At 38.6% G+C, this 21,261-nt stretch overlaps 1 protein-coding gene across 3 annotated transcripts in view; it reads right to left on the minus strand.

Moving 5' to 3' along the window:
- gnpat (glyceronephosphate O-acyltransferase) overlaps positions 1-21,261 on the minus strand; it is a 158,013-nt gene that overhangs the window by 132,607 nt on the left and 4,145 nt on the right. For all 3 annotated transcript variants that reach the window (XR_007892053.1, XM_051644846.1, XM_051644847.1), the window contains exon 3: positions 2,270-2,461. Coding sequence is in view for 2 of the 3 variants with exons in the window: in XM_051644846.1 (XP_051500806.1) it covers positions 2,270-2,461 (192 nt within the window). In the remaining variant the exon portion in view is untranslated. The remainder of the gene's footprint in view (positions 1-2,269; positions 2,462-21,261) is intronic.

Consider the following 21,261-nt stretch of genomic DNA (forward strand, 5'->3'; position numbering starts at 1 on the left):
TAAAATGTAACTAAAACTTGCCTATTAGGACATATTTCAAATTTAAATACTCTGAATACTGGCTGGCAAGTCTGGAAATAATGCAGCTAGTAAAATATGTACATGTTTATATAAAATAGCATGTCAACTAATGTACATAAAACTAAATAACTTACTCATCTGAAATTGTATCCTCGGCTGGATCAAGTCACTTCAAAATGCAAACGTTCATCATCGGATTCCCGCTCTTCTTCTGAGGAAAATGTGAACGCTTAGTCACTCTCCAGGACCATCTGAAAAACTTCCTCACCTGTGTAGCGTGCCATCTTCCAAACGCGCAGGAAAGTGAATGAATCTGATGATGAACTTGATGCAATTAAGCCATTGTTGGGGGCGTTTACCATCTGCATAGATCGCCTCAGCACATTACCGTATGAATAGCGTGCTCTGCTGGTGGGTGTGATCACATTAGCGATAATTATCTTAGCCAGGAGAAACTGTACATCGCTTTAGTTTCATACAGATTACATTGCAGGAGAATATTTGTTTTAAATTTGAATTGTTTTATTTAAAAGTAGACATTTTAAGCTTTCTTTAGACATATGTTTCATGTTTGTGTGATAAGTATTCGCTGAGTTTCAGTTCATTTTTTTTACGTGTTTCAGAAAGATGTTCACGGAGACAGACACGGCAGAAAGCGCACCCTGTTTGTTTTCTTTATTTTACAAAAGCACAAGGTTTTGTTGTTATTGTGAGTGTACACAAATAAAAGTAGACCCTTTATAGTTTCTAATGATGTCTTACACTTATCTGTATGCCCAAAAATGACGGAGTATATTAAGTTGTTTTAAGAGTCTTTTTCTACCATTCCCTCAGTGAAATCTGCTGGTGGTGAAATTTTTACCACGGTCATTGATATTAATAATGCATTTAAAGAAATCTATTTTGATATTTATTGTTCCACGTCTTCATCTACTGATGAAGATATTAGAAACTTTGTGGAACCATTAGAACTCCCTAAACTGACGACTGAGCAAAACAATTCTCTTGATTCTGAGACATCTTGGAGGAGCTTGATGAGATAATTAAGGCCTTGCCTACAGGCAAGGATCCGGGGCCAGATGGCTTTGCCGCTGAATTTTTTAGATCTTATGCTACAGAATTGGCTCCACTTTTGCTAGAAGTTTATATGGAATCATTAAATAATGGAAAGCTTCCACCAACCATGACGCAAGCCCGGATCAGTCTCATTCTTAAAAAGGACAAAGATCCAAGCGAGTGTAAGAGTTACCGTCCAATTTCCCTGATCCAGCTAGACGTTAAAATATTGTCAAAAATTCTGGCTAACCGATTGAGTAAAGTTATGACATCTCTTATACAGATAGATCAGGTGGGGTTTATTCGGGGCCGCAGCTCTTCTGATAACATTAGGCGTTTCATCAATATCATGTGGTCAGTGGTGAATGATCAGACTCCGGTCGCTGCCATCTCACTTGACGCCGAAAAGGCGTTTGATATAGTAGAATGGGATTATCTTTTTAAGATTTTGGAAATATATGGGTTTGGGAATACTTTTATTGGATGAAGTTACTTTATAAACACCCAGTAGTGGCAGTACAAACAAATGGATTAATTTCCGATTATTTTACTCTGGATAGGGGCACCCGGTAGGATTGCCCTCTATCCCAATTATTGTTCTGTCTTGCCCTGGAACCATTAGCAGCCGTGATAAGAAGGAATTTTCCAGGGATTGTGGTGGGAGGTATGGTGCATAAACTTTGCTTTACGCAGATGATATTTTATTATTAATTTCCGACCCTACTAGATCTATGCCTTGCTTCCACAGAATTATTAATTCCTTTTCTAAGTTATCGGGATACAGAGTTAATTAGTCTAAATCCAAAGCTTTGGCTCTGACAGCGTACTGCCCGATAACAGCTTTTCAGCCAGGTGCCTTTCAGTGGCCCAAACAGGGCATTAAGTATTTGGGTATTTTATTCTCAGCAAATTTATGTGATTTAGTGTGTGTGTGTATATGTGTATATATAATATATATTATATATACACATACACACACACACACATACATATATACATACACACACACACATATATACATATATATACACACACACACATATTATATATATATATATATATACACACACACACATATACACACATATATGTTTGAATTCAAATTTTCCCTAGTTAGAGTTCCAATAATAAAAGCATGGTATGTTTTGGAATGGAGGAGGAATGGAATAGAGGTGCTCTGTATTTGCTGTACCTGTTTGATTACATACTGCAGGTGGTCCGACTGCAGAACGATGGTTTTGAGCATGCTTGCTTTGCAGGGCACTAGTCCTTTATAGAGTGTGGGGGTGTAACATCTCAGGGCATATCTCAGATCACTGGAGCTCCGCCTCTCTTCCAGAGTGTCTTTAAAATCATCTCTTTTCTTAAGCATCCGATGGCTAGACTGTATGAAAACAGAAAACCTTAAGTCTTTCAAGACACTTACCAATGGTGATCACTCTATAAACAACAAGAAATTCTTTTTTTTAATTTTTTTATTTGCTGTTGAACTTTAACATGTTACAATACAATTACATAAACTGAAGATAAAATTTGGGCTTTTATGAATAAGGACTGATATTTAGCATACACTCACAAAAATTATATCAAAATATACATACACATACATTACCAGTCAAAAGTTTGGACACAGGACACGAATGTTTTTTCTCGGGCTGTCAATTGATTAAAAATGTCTATCAAATTAATTACATGTGCCAGTTAATTAATTGATTCAAATCACACATATCAATATTTTCTGAGAAATTAATTTAAATAAAGATAATTTTGTATAATTAAAATTAGGGCTGCACAATTAATCGTATTTTAATCATGATCATGATTTCTGCCTCTTACGGTTAATTAAGCATAATCATCTGCGATATTAAGCTGGCTCTACACTTGCAGACTCAAAACAACTCGTTTTGGCCGAGGGTGTCACACATGCAGACTGTTCTGCTGAGATCTCGCTCTCTTCAGAAGTAGGACGCATTTGCCAATTAAAAAAGCTGGAGGGGAGACACACACACAACAACTCATCGCAACTACCTCTCTCTGATCCCTGTCACGTGGAGCTCGCCAAAATAACAACATGAGTAAAACTGCAAGTGCAATAGAGTGATTTGGGGCATTTTCAGACCCGTAGCTTGCTTGACTGTTCTGAAACAGGGGCTAAAATAGTTACAATGTAGCATTTTCTTCATGGTTTGGTTGGCTTTCACCAGGTTATATTTTAAAATGCACCAAAACTGTAAAATTTCCATCAAGGTTATTTTTATCCATTATTACAATGCAAAAGCAGCTTTCTGCAGAATGACATAATCACTATGATTTTAATCAGCGTTTGTGATGATATGCAGCCGAGTGTGATAAAAAAAAAGTTCAGATCAGCTTGTCATCTTGTCAGATCTTCTCCATGACAGAATTATTTTTTCAAACAAAACAGATGCGTTTTTGAATGCTTGAAGCCATTAACTCAACAGGGAGTCGCAATGGTCAAGTGATTTCCACCTCCCGCTGAGAGGTGCTAATGGGCACTCTGTCTCCCTCTGCCAGGCCGGTGATTATGTTAATGAAGCTAACACCTGAAAATCACTGGAAAAATCAGCTAGTGTAGAGCCAGCTTTAGTGAGCTAGCAAACAGAAATTATCAGCCAGGTAAAGTTGCAAATTGTCTCTCAATTTTATTATAGGCTTTGTCTACAGATGATAGACCAAATCACAAGCACTTTTGAAGTCTATTTTTTAACTCAACTGACCCTTCAAGCCCTCTTCAGAAGTTTACCACTGACCAATCACTGTACTTGAGGGTGCGATGAAATACGAAGCTGCAGATGTTAACGAGTATGTCTCATATGTGCATTGCCTTGTCTCGCATAAGAAAGCTGGAACATTCTGCCTTTGGAGACTGTATACAGAGGTAGGATGAAAATCAGGTGCCTTTCAAACTGTCCTGAGGCCAGTTTCCTAAAGAGTTCCATTAATTCAACAACGCTGTCTGTTTGGCCATTAACTGATTACGCAGCAAGTCAGCTGAACAAATTCAGTTTCAGTGCTGTGTTACAGCGGTCTTAGAGGGGTTCTGTGTTCGATAGACATTAAATTCATCTCATGCTCTCACTATGTATTATAAACATAACTGCTGTGTTCTGAGTTCAGATCGAGCACGTCGCTAATGTGCGCTGACCGCATTAAGCGCTCAAGATTTACTTCAATTGCACATTTGCAGAATTTAAGTATGTTTGGCCATTATAAGTGTCTAAAAAATCTAAAGTAAACCTATAGCAATTATTAATTCCTTTTCTAAGTTCTCAGGATACAGAGTCAGTTGGTCTAAATCCGAAGCTTTGGCTCTGACAGTGTACTGCCCAGTAACGGCTTTTCTGCCGGGTGCTTTCCAGTGGCCCAAACAGGGCATTAAAAATTTGGGAATTTTATTCCCAGCAAATTTGTGTGATTTAGTTAGAGTTAATTTTGACCCCTTAATAAAAAGGTTTGAGCGATGTGGGCAGGTGGGTTTCATTACATTTATCTATGATTGGGAAGGTTAATGTTATTAAAATGAATTTTATTCCAAAATTCAACTACCTGCTACAATCTCTCCCTGTAGATCTCCCCCTCTCTTACATCAAGCAATTTGATAGTATAGTGAAGTCCTTCATCTGGAATGGTAAGAATCCCAGATTACATTTCAATAAGTTGCATAGGCCGATTGACAAAGGTCGGCTAGGCCTACCCAAGATTTTGTTTTATTATTATGCATTCGGTCTCAGACATTTGGCTAATTGGTCGCTTCCACCTGATAGAGCCCCGCCCTGGTTTGGTATTGAACAGAAGTGCTTGCCCCCATTTTGCCACTGCAAAGCCTATTAAACTAACCGGAGAAGTTAATTCACACCCCGTTATCTCGCATTTGAACGCGGTATGGACAAAAGTGTCCAGAGTGTTTAATTTGGACATTTATTTAAATGTTGCCTTGAGCATATGGCTAAACCCAAAATTACATATTAATAAGTCCCCTTTCTGCTGGTCAGAGTGGATTGTGAGGGAGGTTAATACGCTCGGTGACCTATATGACAGTGGAGTGCTGAGATCGTTTGAAAATTTGGTCCAACATTTTAGGATTCCCAAATCTCAGTTTTATAGGTATTTACAGCTGCGTCACCTGCTCTGTACTATTTTTGGGAGTAGCATACACCCTCTTAATTTTGCAAATACAATTACACAATTTGCAAATATTCTAGAAGTGGTGATTACTGCTTTTGAAATGGTCATGAGGCATCAGTGTATTACTCCCTGTTAATTCAGAGTCTGGGGGACGGAGCTTCAACTTCTCTCAAGAGATTATGGGAGAGAGATTTAAACTTGGTATTGGAAGAGGGAGTGTGGACTAGGATTCTAAAAAGCGTCAAGTCTACATCTAGAGATTCAAGGGTGCATCTGATGCAATTTAAGATTTTGCATAGATTATACTGGACACCCTCTAGATCAGAGGTGCACAACTGGCGGACCTCAGTCCGGGTCCGGACCGAGTGAAGGTTCAATCTGGACCTCGACACATTTCTCATAAATAATTGTTAAATTAAATACTGATGAAGCAACCCTTTTTTTCAATGTACACATACTGCGCTGGCTCAGCGCAGCTGGGAAGGTCCCAGACGGAGCCCCATACTACTGTGTGTTGTCAAATCACGTGCGTTATTTAAATCACGTCACAAAACTCAGCCAATCAAAGCGAATGTTTACAATGCATTTTAGGAAACTGATGTTGTCAGAGAGACAGACAACGAGAAAAGCAAAAGCAGAAGCGAGAGGAGAAATTATAGAATGGCATGCGCAAAAGTAAGGAAAGTCAATACAGAAAATCAAGCTTTCAAAGAGGAGTGAACAGACAAATATGCCTTTATCCTTCCTGCAGCGAGTGTCAAACCACCGTGGCTGTGGCTCTAATAAAAAGTGCCAACGTGAAGCGCCACTACGAGACAAAGCACAGATCTTTTGAGCAAACATATCCACAGCAGTCTGAGGTGAGGGCACGCAAAATAAATGAACTGAAAGCCCAGTATGATCAGTCCACCAGAGTCATCTCCCATGCATTCACTGCCTAACAACGTGCAAACTAATGTTCACTAAAAATAGCTTGGATTTTGGGTCAACACCAAAAGCCATTTACTGACGGGGGAGTGGTGATGGAGTGTATGAATGCTGTTGCTGAAACTTTACTTGACGGTAAACAAAAAGACGAGCTGTGTGAAAAGATCAAGCAAATCCCAATGTCACATACAACAACAGCAAGAAAGAGTGAAATACTAAAAGAGGATGTATTAACACAGCTTGATGAAGCTATTCGGAGTGCACCATGCATAGCATTAGCTGTTGATGAATCTACTGATGTGAGTGATAATGCACAGCTTCTGGTGTATGTTAGATTTTACCACACAGAGAAGGAATTCTGTGAAGACCTGTTAGGTGTAACACCACTCTAAACACATACAAGGGGAAAGGACATATACATGGCCATAAAGGAGATGCTGAGAAAGAGGGGGATAGATCTAAAACAAGTGGTCTCTATCACCTCAGACATGATAGGAAGAGAGAGAGGAGCTGTGGCATGGCTGAAAGAGGACAACCCTGATTTCACAGCTTACAACCGCATCATTCATCAGTCTGTCCTGTGCGCCAATCTGTAGGAATTGTATGCAGAAGTGATAAATACAATGATGAAACTCATCAACTTCCTCAGGGCATCCTCATCTCATGAACATCTCCTGCTGAGAGAATTCCTGAAAGAAGTTGAGGCAAATGCAAATGACCAACTGCTGCACAACAATGTAAGATGGCTCAGTAAAGCCAGGATGTTGGAATGCTTTTGGTCTATTCGAAAGGAAATAACAGCTTTCCTAGTACAGCTCAAGAGTCAGAAGGCAACACAGTTTTCACTTTTTTTGCAAGATGAGAGAAAAATGGATATTGTTGCTTTTTTGGTAGACATCACATCACACCTTAATGAGCTCAAATGTGAAACTACAGGGCAAGAACAATTCAGTTTGTGATTTGATGACAGCTGTCTGCTCCTTCCAGAGGAAACTGGAAGTGTTCAAAGAAGATCTTCAAGGAGACTGTGCACACTTCCCAAAAGTGCAGGAACAGATTCAGGGTGAGAGAGATGTTTCTCCTCATGTTGACTTCATAGATAAGCTGATTGGAAACTTAAGAAATTGCTTGACAGCTTCAGCCTTGGACAGCAGCTCCTTCTCACTGAGAATCCATTCCTCATCACAGATGTCAGGGGATTTTCAAAGGAGGTGTCACAGACCTTCAAGTGGGCACATGCTGGATCTCTACAGATGGAACTGATTGATCTGCAAGCAAATGTTGCACTAAGAGAGCACTTTCAACTAACTGATCATGACACTTTCTGGCTGCAGGCTGTGTCTGAGACAGTTTTCCCCGGTCTAACCAAGTAGCACTACACACCTTGACTATGTTTGGCTCCACATACAGTTGTGAGTCTTCTTTCTCCACTATGAACATCATTAAAAATAAGTACCGTTATAGACTCTCCAATGAGCACCTACATACACTACCATTCAAAAGTTTGGGGTCACTTGCCTAAAATATTTCTCATGATCTTAAAAACCTTTTGAACTAAAAGCGTACGTGTAAATGTTTGAAACTAGTTTTGTAGACAAAAATATAATTGTGCCAACATATTAATTTAATTACAAAACAAATATTTTATTTAAAAAAAAAAAAAGTTTTTGAAATGGATGACTTGGACCGAGTAATTAAGAAAAGAAGCCACTAAGTGCCCAGCATATAGATGGGAACTCCTTCAATACTGTTTAAAAAGCATCCCAGGGTGATACCTCAAGAAGTTAGTTGAGAAAATAACAAGAGTACATTTCTGCAAAATCTAGGCAAAGTGTGGCCACTTTGAAGATGCTAAAATATAACAGTTTTGATTTTGGATTTTTTTAGTCACAACATAATTCCCATATTTCCATTTCTATTACTCCATAGTTGTGATGACTTTACTATTATTCTAAAATGTGAAAAAAATTAAATAAGACTGAGTAAGTGACCCTAAACTTTTGAACGGCAGTGTATGTGCATGAAAATGGCACTGACTCCATTACAGCCAAGGTTCAAAATACTGGCAGGGCAAGCAAAAGCCCATTTCTCTCACTAAAGAAGAGAGATGGAGAAGTGAAGTGGGAGAGAGTAGGAAAGATAAATATTAAACCTGTGTTTTCTTATTTGTTCAAAAATCAAAGCACTTTTTTCAGAAACAGGTTGATCAAGTCTTGTTTTGCTTGAAATGAGAACATTTGTAATAGGCCTACTTTTATTTATGATTAGGCTGCATATTTATCTTACCTCATGTTTAATGTGTCTGCATTGAAAATGTGCAATAAATATTGTTGAAATGTTATTAAAATGTAGTACTTTATTAGCTATACATATACAAGAATGACATATGCCCCCAAATCATAGTGCACATTAGACATTTTAATGGTTTGGACCTTTGGGGGGAGAAAATGTTAGTCAATTCTTTGAATTCTAATTGTGCACCCCTGCACTAGATTGTCTAGACTTGGTCTTAAAGACACACCCACCTGCTGGCGATGCAATTAAGAAGACGGGGACATAATCCATGTTTTTTGGGGATGTGTTAAGAAAGAAGAATTTTGGTTTATGTGTGACGTATTGGACACACAATTTTCATTTTGCCCCAGACCATGCATCTTAGGTGATGGTGCGGTCATTAATTTTGGGCATAGCCACTTAAAAACTTGGGTCCTAGCCAGGGTTGGAAGACATTATTTTTAGGGGGTGGAAGACGGCTGGGGCACCCTCGTTTCAGGAGTGGTGCAGGGTGATTTTTAGAAGGTTGTGAAAATGAGATTGGTTTAATAGGAATTGGGGTTGATATTTGGCTTTTTTGGAGGGTTCTCGGGGAGGAGCAGTGGAGAAGGATTTTTAATTTGTAGTTTGATGTGTATGTGCATTCTTGTTTTTTGAAAGTATATATTTAAATTTAAAAGTTATTGGTGGGGGGGGGGGGGTGTTCGGGGGGAGGGGGTTTAATTTATATAACTGATTCCGTATTTTATGTTATGTTTGTCTTGTAAATGGAATCAATACAAAGTTTTAATAACAAACTAAACCTATGGCACTAGGGTATTGTGGGCCGAGGAAGAGATGGGAGCATTTCACATCTGGAAAGAGCACCAGAGCCTGTCAAAGCTATTGTCAACAGAAACAACACACACACACACACACACACACACACACACATTTTCTTTAGTCCCCCCCCCCATCAAAATAAATTCTTAAGACCATATAGCATTGCCGCCTGCTATATTATTACAGAAATATATTACTATTGTTTATTGCAATAATAACAATAAAAATAACAAATATAGCTGCAAGCAGCAATACCGGGGTCATGCCAATTATCGGCACCATGAGCAGCAAAAGTAGCTTTGTGACATGTTTTTGGTTAGAGTCCGATGAACATTGTATGAGGAGTAAGAAAAAGTAAACTTTTAATCATAAAAAACCCATTTATTTTCAAATAACTAAAAATAGCTACTTCCCAATCCCTCAAAGCGTTGTGGAAATACAGCCTCAAGTTCAATTTTGCGTGTTCTTCGTCGAATTCGTTGAAGTGCCATTCGAAAACGGTATGGTTTATCAAAATTCTGTGAATAACTTTGTCGTGAGTGCCTCTAGATGATCAAGACCAGTCTCATGACAGTAGGCAAAAGGAGTCAATAGCTATTAGCATTTTTAGAAATAGTATTAAATTTGACCACAAGGTGGCACTGTCCCGAAACTTTGAGTCCTTTCAGAGCATGGTGGCACATACCGAGTTTCGTAACGATACGCCAAGTCGTTCGTAAAAGTTCATACAGCATTTTGACTAAATTAAAAATGGCCGACGTTCAAAATGGCCGACATAGGAATTTTTCATATCGTTAGACTCGCTATACCCCACTGAATCTAATGAGACTGATTTGATGATTTTATGACAAACTGTTCATAAGTTATAAGCAAAAATGTGCTTTTTTCAAATCTCGTGACCACTAAGTGGCACTGTTCCAAAACTGAGCAGGCACCCTCGAGTCATGGTTATGAATACACTAAAGCGCTATGGAGATATACCCTCACATCCATTTTGGCGTGCTCTTTGTCGAATTAGTTGAAGCGCCATTCGAAAACGGTATGGTTTATCAAAATTCTGTGAATAACTTTTTGTCATGAGTGCCTCTAGATGATGCAGGCCAATTTCCATGCAAATCGGACAAACAGCCTAGGATGAGTTCGAAAAAGTATGGTTTTCAGAAAATTAAATATGGTGGAAAAATTTAGTTTCTAGGACTCACGGTTCAAAAGTTATTAACATAAACGTGAGTGCAGATTTGGGCAGTTTGTGGCACTAGAGGGTTTGAGGTAGAGACGCCAAATTTGCTGTGGTAACAGATCAGACAATCCTCTATCTGTGTGCCAAATTTCATAACTTGCCTGCAAGCGGTTCTAAGGGCTGCCATAGATTCAATAGCGGAAGAATAATAATAATAAAACAAACGAAAACAAAATAATAAATAAATTATTTTTTTAAAGAGAACTTAAGTGTGAAAACCCTTACATTGGAATTAAAGCATGGGCAAAACTTAATTTTATTATTTTGGTCAAAGGAATAATTTACTTTAGTTTGTATTTCTAACACCTTGTTCAACATGAGAGCTGTTGTTTAATGTAATTTATTTTGCATTTTAGAATTGATATCCAAGAAGGGGCAACAGCATTTTTTGTCCAAATCGTTCAGCCCTGTAATAAAAAAAAAAAAAAAAACTCAAAAGGGCAGAATAACCGTGATTAATCTTTTAACCATTATCATGCAACCCTAATTAAAATAATTCAAAATATTATATACAATCACCACAGGGGTGTTTGTTGTGGGTCGGGGTGGGGTTGGGGATTGGGAGGGGTGGTAGTGGAGGTTAAATGTTGATTCTGTTTATATATGTTTTGCTTTTCTTTGTTTGATGTGTGAATCAAAATATTAAATCACAAAACAAAAGAAAAAACAATACAATAAATATTATTATTCAGTTGATTCAAATGCTTTACAACATATAAATATACTGTGGCAGCATTTCTATAATACAAAAAGTGGCTAAAAGTAAAAAATATTGTTTGTTCAATTTCAATATCATTGAACATAACCCTAATTTTATTGGCCTACTTCCCTCTGGCTGTTTTTAATTGTTGGTCAATGTACACAAAGTATGTAAAATGTTTTTTTTACAAAAATTAATATAATTAAAAAGACAATACATGTAGTTTTACGGTAAAATGTAAAACATTTTTAAAAAATGTAGATGAAAAAAGTATGATTTTCCCGTATAATTAACGGTTAAAATGTATATTATCTTTTACAAGAGAGTACATGTACTTGATACGGTAAATTATTGTTAAATTATGGTAAAAAAAAAAACAAACGGTTGTTCCCAGAATTCCCTGTGTGATCCATTACATTTCATTATATTTTATGGGAATAGTTATGTTTCTTCTTATTTTTAACATCAGTTATGTACTTTGGGGTGTTCTGTGTTATATTTGATGTAGTTTAGTTAATTGCATAATTTTAATTTCACATGTGTTACCCTGATGGTGCTAAGTGTCAGTGACACTGAGCACTGTCTCTACATGTTTATTGGTCATTGCTCCTGGAAAGGCCACTTTTGATGAACTTCATGTCATCATGTGCCCTTCTGTAATTACTACGGTGGTTAACAATACATTATAAAGAGAAAAGCAGATTTTTTACAGTTTCAGAAACTGGACGGTAACTCTTACACATGCTTGGATCTTTGTCCTTTTTTTTCCTTTTGTCCGGGCTTGTGTCATGGTTGGCGGAAGCTTTCCATTCTTTAATGATTCAGTATAAACTTCTAACAAAAGTGGAGCCAGTTCTGTAGCATAAGATCTAAAAAATTCAGCGGCAAAACCATCCGGCCCCCCGAAGCCTTGCCTGTAGGTAAGGACTTAATTACCTCGTCAAGTTCCTCCAAGGTTATCTCAGAATCAAGAGTGTTTTTTTGCTCATTCGTCAGTTTAGGGAGTTCTAATGGTTCCACAAAGTTTCTAATATCTTCATCAGTAGACGAAGACGTGGAACTATAGAGATCAAGATAGAATTCTTTAAAGGCATTATTAATATCAATGGCTGAGGTAAATATTTCACCACCAGCAGATTTCACTGAGGGAATGGTAGAAAAAACTCTCTCTGCTTTATATTTCTAGCCAAATGCTTCCCTGCTTTGTCCCCTGACTCAAAGTATGACTGTCTTGCCCTGAACAACCAAAACTCCACTTTCCGTGACAAAATAGTATTATACCTGTATTTCAATCGGGTCAATTCTCTGAGGCCATCAGTCGACATTCGGTGCTTCAGCTCTTCTTCGGCACTTCTAATATTCCCTTCCAACTCCACGAGTTCTCGTGCTTTGGATTTTTTTTTATGTATGAGGCATACTGTATGATCCGAATCCTAAGAAATGCCCATAGAGGATAATGAGTAGGGCTGGCACCTAACGATTATTTTTTTATCGATTAATCTAACGATTATTTTTCCGATTAGTCAATTAATCTAACGACTAATTTGCAGATTATTCTAAAGATTTTTTATAATTATTACTTGATTAATATAACAATTAACCCAAAATAAATATAAAAAACTTGTCTCATTAATATTTCAATATTTTATTAAATCATCTTCTCTTAAACACAAATGTACAAGAAACAAAGTGTGCACTGCAGGGCATTATTCTTCAACGAAAATAGCCCTGTTTTAACTGGTAATCTCCATTTTACAGTCCAACATAAAATCTCTCCAAAATAAAAGAACTTGTTCAATTCAAGTAAAAGGAAAGTGCAATCTACATTTAGCACTCCAACAACAAAATAAATGAAACAAATGTAAAATTCAAGTCACTTTCAGGAGGAAAGAGGATTTTGGTTTTCCAAAAAGAGAACACCTTTTTTTTTTTTTTCGCGGGGGGTGGATAATAGGGTTCAAAACAGCAACTATGAATGCAAACTTTAATACAGTGAAAGAGACGCTCTATAAGCATAACAGAAATATATGGAAATTTGTATTTATTTATAACATTCTTTTGAATGTCCATGTACTAAAATAAAATATTTGATGCCACGAGTGTACCTTCATTAACTATTACTATTATTTTGAATGGCCATGGAAAATGAAGCAAAGTGATAACAACTTTACCTGGTCGCAAAAAGTAGTCCGTTAATTTACCTGATGAACTTTCACCTTTTGCTGACCCTTTATGCTTCGCAGAGCTAATGTGTGCTTCTAAATCACTTGCACCTTTATTAGCAACTGACACATAAGTGCCAGCTTTACATGTCATACATTCTGCTTCCCACGGATCTCGACCTGGACGAAAGCATGGGAATTTTGTGCAAGTCTTCTGTTAATTTGCACTTTCCTTTGGGCATTGTTTCCACTCGGCTGTCATTTGCTGCTACTGTCAAGCAACTGTTTGATGCCGAACACAACAGCACTTTGTGCGTTCGCGGAGAGATTGACAGGCAGGAATTTGGCCAACAGTTGCTGCAAGCCTCTTATAATTGACCAATTGGTGTGCGAGAAGGTGGGACTTACAAAGAGGGGTTAAAGCAATGCAAATATACGCACACACACAATGAAGTATTAGACCAGATGCACATCACAAATGCAACTAAAGCTGAATCCCGGACATTTTTGCAAATTTAGAAATCCCTGCTGGACACTTTTTTAAGGTCCGACAAAGAGGACATGTCCGGGAAAAAGAGGACGTATGGTCACCCTACGTTAGCAGCGGTGCAGAAATTACTTTTAACATGGGGGCGATGAGGAAACATTAAGAAAATAAATTTAAAGTGACTACTACTAACAGAAACATGTGTTGTAATACTAATATGTCATGCTTGGGTGGGGACAAAAAGTAAACAGGACTTACGGTGCTTCCTTGCTGCCATCTTGACAAAGTGCTCTGGGATGCTTTCACTTCAAGTGTTCGTTCATGGCGGTTGTACTGCTGTGATAAGCCATTTCCAATCTGCATAGCTTACACAGCACCACATTGTTGGGTCTCTGGCTAAAATACTTCCACGCTTTAGATGACTGTGGGCAAGTTTTTTTTTTAGCTGCAGCTTGTTCTTCGGGGGAATCCATGCTTAAACCGGGCGCTGCCATTTTAATTACTCCATTGCGCCACGCTGACGCATGTTATGCAATTCGACGTATTTCTGTAATCGATGATGTCGATTACGTCGATGAATCGTCCCAGCCCTAATACTGAGGACCAGTTGGTCTCCATATAAACATTGATTTCAGCCTTTAACATTTGTTGGAAATCAGGATTTTACAAAAGGGATACATTAAAGCACCAACTATATGATTTATTTTTCTCCATATGTGGCAACACCTCTAAACACACCAGGCCGTATATACAAATATCTGTAAGACCAAGATTTTTACAAATCCTGTGAAGCGTCACTGTTGCTCTAGGGGGCTTACACACTTTTGCTTCACTATGATCAAGGACTGAGTCCATCAATAGATAAAAGTCTCCTTCCAATATTATATCATGAGGAGTGCCAGCGGCTTGCAACATCCCTTAAAGATCTATAAAAAAAAAAAGCCCTGATCAGTGTTAGATGCCAAATTCAACCTTTGCCCCTGAATTTCTGCTAAAACAATAATGACTCTTCCTAATTTATCTTTAATCTGTTTGAGACATTTGAACTGTATATGTTTATCAATATAATGACCCCCCGGCTCTTACTTGAACGAACACTAAAGAAAACATGTCCACACCATATCTTCCCAAATTTTTCAGCTTCCTGAGGGGAAAGATGCATTTCTTTAAGAAACACTATATCATATTTCTTACGCTTAAGAAATAACCTTCCTTCCTTTTTATGGGGTACCCCAACCCATTCTCATTCCATGTGGAGAGAGACAATCCGCTCATATTAACATATGACATATTAGAAAATATAGATTGAGTGTCAAAAACGAGATTATAGAGACCACATTCCCCATTAGTGCAACAATCAAACCCTGAACTTCCCTCAGAACCAAACAAACAGAAAAAAGAAATACGTGCGCATTAACCCCACGCACGACAGCGCCAACCAGCGTCAATCCCTTTAAACTCAAACAGACCATGTACGCCTACGAGAGCCCCCGCGACAACTTTGCCATTGGATTACTCAAGTCCGGTGCAAATTTTGTGAGGGAAAATTACATAACAGAAAATAATCTATAAAACAAACTTCAGCCAATAGGCAGAATAAACACAAAGAACATGTAGATTCATTCACAGAACTGTCTCGAAGGTGTGTTCCTGCACAAAACAAGCTCTAGTCTCTAGAGGAACCAGCACCAAAAAATAAAAATGTATATATATATATATATATATATATATATATATATATATATATATATATATATATATATAAAGCTGTACAGTTTCGTCAGACAGACAAACAAATGTTCAAACAAATGTTTGGACTGGTCATGAGTGCAGCAGATGTCGCAATCCTCCCAATGTCCTAGAAAAATACTCCACAAAACAAACTCCAGCCAATAGGAGGCATAAGCACAAAGAGCATGCAGATTCATCCACAACTGTCCCGAAGGAGTGTTATTCAACAAAACAAACTCCAGACGCTAGGTGGAACCAGCACAAAAAGAAACAAAACAGACGTCCCGGTTCCTCAGACGGTCAAGAGCGTATTGTGCAAATCTATTTCACTCAGAGGCCACATAAGAAACACACCATGACTTCCTCAGTCCATTGATTTTATGACAGACATCGCTTGTAGGCATGTAGATATTTTGCGGCCATACTTGGTATCCATTCTCAATCTGGCCGGGAACTTCAGTGTAAAAGCGATCTTCCGTCAATGCAAAAGTTTCTTGAAGGAATGTTATTCCACAAAACAAACTCCAGCCGCTAGGCGGAACCAGCACAAAAAGAAACAAAAATGGCGCTCAGCTTCCTCAGACAGCCAAGAGTAAGTACAGCGAGTCAATCCACTCACATGAGAAACACCAAATGGTTTACTCACCCATTGTTTCTATGAAAGACAGGCTTGCTTGGGACATGTTAATACTTTGCCTTCATCCTTAGTATCTATTCTCAGCTTGGCCAGGAACATCAGAGCAAAAGCGATCTTCCGTTGATGTAAGAGTTTCTTGCATCCCTTGAATCGATCACGTTTCTCTCGTCGAATTCGCAAAGTCCGGGAACAAGAAAATGTTGTGATTCTTCCAAGAAAGCTTTCCTTTGATCCTCGCCTCGCGCAACAAGATCTTTATCGGATGATCTCAGAAATTTGGCCAGAACTGATCGGGGCCTGTCTCCCTCAGCAGATCTGCGAGCTCGCTCGATTTCCAGCTTATGGCCTGTTATGTCGAGCAGACATGCTCAGGAATTCCAACAATTCGTAAATTTTTTCGCCTACTTCTCAGAACATTTTGTTTCCATCGCCGTAATCAATCGACGTATTACAGCAAGATCCTCTAAGTCGGCAACAACTTTCGTCAGCATCACAGACATGTTGGACAGTTGACGCTGGATTTCTCCCGCCGCACTGTCCAAACCGAGTCCCTGGTCTGCAGGCCCATCAGAGGTTTCAACTTGAGCACGTTAAGTGTCTTTTTATATCTCCAGAGCCTGAGGATTTTGACTTATTTGCCATGTTGATTTCAGAGAACATATGGAGCAGGATGTATCGAATCTCACCGGATTATGACAAAAATAATTCAAAACTAGCAAAGTGCACAGAGCTCGCCGTTTACACGTCTGCTCCTCGCATGGCGTCACGTGACTCCTATCAGCACGTAAGTGTCTTTTAATGTCTCCAGAGCCCAAGGATTTTTAATTCTTTTAACTAGACAATTTAAAGATAACAGCGAATTTTTTTTTTAGGACTGTTGGATAAGCTAAGTATAGGTCTGTTTTACTGTTCGCACCGATCTTTTTGCCATCACTTCCATCTGTGACGAAGGCGGTGACCTTGCCAAATTATTGGTCTGATGGTAGGAAGTTTATTAAGGAATTTACATATGGATGGGGGGCATGATGAATTGCATACATTTTTTAACATGTTGTTTTTCATACAATAAATTGCACTCTTTTTCAAGAGGCTTGTGCTTAAATGTTTGTAAATAGTTTTGTAGACATATAAATTGTGCCTACATACGAATTTCCTTACAAGTAGGACTGGGCGTTAAAACGATCTCGATATTTATCGCGATAAACTTCACGATATCGATGATAAGCTTTTGAGTAATTTTCGATATTTAGCCTGTGTTCTACATCTAGATGATCAGGTAAGTGTTGCTAAAAACGCAAGCAGATCGGCTTTCTTATCATACGTTTCCACTGGTGTGTGGTGAGCGAAGGTGAGCGAGCACTTTCAATTCCTTCCTATGGAAGCCGAGCACCATGCTCATGAGGTGGATTGTAGAATTGACAGCAGCACGGGGCAAGCTGTTCCCTAGCGTTGGGAGTTGCTTTGAGCGGATTTCTTCCGCGTCAGTGGAAACGCAGCCTCAGACTGTATGAAGTTGCTTATGTCACCAGGTTCTGGGTCCAGACCCCGGATTGATTCCAACCGGACTGCAAGACATCATGACGATGGTTGCGCCCTCTCATCGTCTCTAGTGAGCAGCGTGACAAAACAACAGTGCTGTGTACAGCAGATATGATCTTCCTGTGCTGTATTCTTGAATATTTTTCTCTAGCACTGAACACACTTCATTTATGCCCTGTCCCGCTCTTCATGCGTTTCCTCTTTTCTCCACATGTGAGTAGACATGAGGCGCCACATAAGTTAACATGGTTCCAGACCATAAAGTTTTTTTCTTTCTAAATTTAGTTTTATTAATCAGCATGTTACAAGCCTTTAATAACAATCAAATAGATTTCTGTTCTAATTTTGTGAAATTATTCAGATGTCATTATCTCTGACAAGGATGAAAGACAATAAAATTACTAGTTTGTAGTCTAGTCTCTCAATTTAATGAAAACATAAAAATGGTCCATTCAGACTCTCAGGAGATACCCCTGAACCCCCATACATAATCATTCCTCAGTCACAAGGGCTTCTATGCCCCCATACTTGGGTATCTGGATGTAATGAAATATGAAAATAATTTGAATGTAAAAAAAAATATATATACTGTCATTGATTCAAAATGAACAGATCATCTTAACATTCATATCCAACTGCACTCGACTGAAACTATAAAATATTGTAATATTTTAGTAGAAGATCCCTCAGACACCACTGCTTTGGCTGTATCTGGGCCCCCAATGCAGTTTTGTATAGACTATTTTGACTTAAGGATTTTTTTTCTCCTTCTCTTCTGCCAACTGTGAATGTATATCGTGATAAATATCGAACGATATGAAATAATATTGTGATAATATCTTTTGCCATATCACCCAGCTCTACTTACAAGTCTATTTGTAATAGAAGAATTAGACCAGATAATGAAGGAAAAGCAAAATAACCTAAAAAATAAGATAGTTTTGGTTTGTTTAAAATATTGGTCACTATGAGGGGTCACGTGATGCCATGCGAGTAGTGGACGTGTAAACGGCGAGCTCTGCGCACTTTGCTAGTTTATTAATTATTTTTATATCATAAACCGTTGAGATTCCATACACCCTGCTACATATCTGTTCTTTGAAGTCAATATGGCAAAGAATTCAAAATCCTCGGGCTCTGGAGATATTAAAAGACTTACATGCTCAAGCTGATACCTCTGACAGGGCCGCAGATCAGGAACTCTGCTTGGACAGTGCGGCGGAAGAAATTCAATGTCAACTGTCCAACATGTCTGTGATGCTGACGAAAGTTGTTGCTGACTTAAAAGGATCTTGATGTAATATGTTGATCGATTACTGCGATGGAAACGAAATTCTCCGAGTTGGTTACAAGAATCGGGAACGTTGAGAGACGGATCGATTATCTGGAGTCATTGGAGAGGGAATTAGCTGCTAACCCGCTAGCAACCAAGACAGACTTGGAACGCGTTTGGGAAAAACTTGAGGATTTGGAGAATCGTAATCAGTGAAACAACGTCCGAATTGTTGGAATTCCTGAGCATGAAGGCGGCAGATATATGGTGAAATTTCTAGACAAGCTCTTCCTGAGTATGCGCGACATAACAGGCCATAAGATGGAAATCTAGCGAGCCCACAGAGTCCGGCTCGAAGATCGGCTGAGGGAAACAGGCCCCGATCAATTCTGGCCAAATTTCTGAGATCATCCGATAATGATCTCGTGTTGCGCAAGGCGAGGAGCAAAGGAAAGCTTTCTTAGAAGAATCACAGCATTTTCTTGTTCCCAGACTTTGCAAATTCGACAAAAGAAAAATGTGATCGATTCAAGGAATGCAAGAAACTTTTACATCAACGTAAGGTCGCTTTTGCACTAATGTTTCCGGCCTAACTGAGAATAGATACTAAGGCTGGCTGCAAAATATTTACATGCCCACATCTTTCATAGAGACAATGGGGTGAGTAAACCATTTGGTGATTTTCATATGGCCCCCAAGTGAGCTGACACGCTGAGCACACACTCGACTGTCTGAGGTGGCTGGGTGCCTTTTTTTTTTTGTTGTTTCTTTTTGTGTTGGTTCCGCCTAGTGGCTGGAGTATGTTTTGTGGAATAACACTCCTTCAAGAAACTTTTGCATCAACGAAGGGTCGCTTTAACACTGAAGTTCCCAGCCAAATTGAGAATAGATACTAAGGATGGCCGCAAAATATTTACATGCCCACAACAAGCGATGTCTTTAATAAAATCAATGGACTGAGGAAGTCATGGTGTGTTTCTCACGTGCCTCCAAGTGAGCTTGTCTCATTGAACATACATTTGACCATCCGAGGAAGCTGGGCACCTTTTTTGTTTCTTTTTGTGCTGGTTCCACCTAGCGGCTGGAATTTGTTTTGTGGAGGAACACACCTTCGAGACAGTTTTGTGAATGAATCTACACTTTCTTTGTGTTTATTCCGCTTATTGGCTGGAGTTTGTTTTATAGATTATTTTCTGTTATGTAATTCTGTCTCACATAATTTGTACAGAAGCACCGGACTTGAGCAATCCAAAGGCAAAGTTGTCACAGGGGTTCTCGTAGGCGTACATGGACTGTTTGAGTTTAGAGGGATGGACGCCAGTTGGCGCTGTCGTGCGCGGGGTTAAGGTGCACATTTGTCTTTTTTCTGTTTGTTTGGTTCTGGGGAAAGTTCGGGGTCTGACTGTGGCACTAATGTTGGAATGTGGTCTTTATAATTTTAATTTTGACACACAATCTATTATTCTAATGTCAAAATGTCAAATGTTAACATGAGTGGATTGTCTCTCTCCACGTGGAATGTGAATGGGTTGGGGCACCCCATAAAAAGGAAGGTTGTTTATTATCTTAAACATAAGAAATATTATATAGTGTTTCTTCAAGAAACACATCTTTCCCCACAGGAAGCTGAAAAATTTGGGAAGATATGGGGTGGACATGTTTTCTTTAGGACTGGCTCAAGTAAGAGCAGGGGAGTCATTACATTGATAAATAAGCATCTACAATTCAAATGTCTCAAACAGAGCAAAGATAAATTAGGAAGAGTCATTATTGTTTTAGCAGAAATTCAGGGGCAAATGTTGATTTTGGCTAATATTTAAGCACCTAACGCTGATGATCAGGGCTTTTTTATAGATCTTAAAGGGATTTTGCAAGCTGCTGGCACCCCTCATGATATAATATTGGGAGGAGACTTTAATCTATTGATGGACTCAGTCCATGATCATAGTGAAGCAAAAGCGTGCAAGCTCCCTAGAACAACAGTGACGCTTCACAGGATGTGTAAAAATCTTGGTCTTAACAGATATTTGGAAACTTTTGAAACAATCTGGTAGAGACTATAATTTTTTTTCATCAGTCCATAAGATTTATTCTAGAATAGATTTCTTTTTGATATCTAAGTCCCTCATTCTTCTGTCGTTGATTGCTCAATTGGAAACATCTTAGACTCAGATCACGCCCTGGTGAGTTTAGAGGTGTTGCCACATATGGAGAAAACAAAATCATATAGTTGGCACTTTAATGTA

Source organism: Myxocyprinus asiaticus, chromosome 19 (genome assembly GCF_019703515.2).
Source record: "Myxocyprinus asiaticus isolate MX2 ecotype Aquarium Trade chromosome 19, UBuf_Myxa_2, whole genome shotgun sequence".
NCBI classification, from domain to species: Eukaryota; Metazoa; Chordata; class Actinopteri; order Cypriniformes; family Catostomidae; genus Myxocyprinus; species Myxocyprinus asiaticus.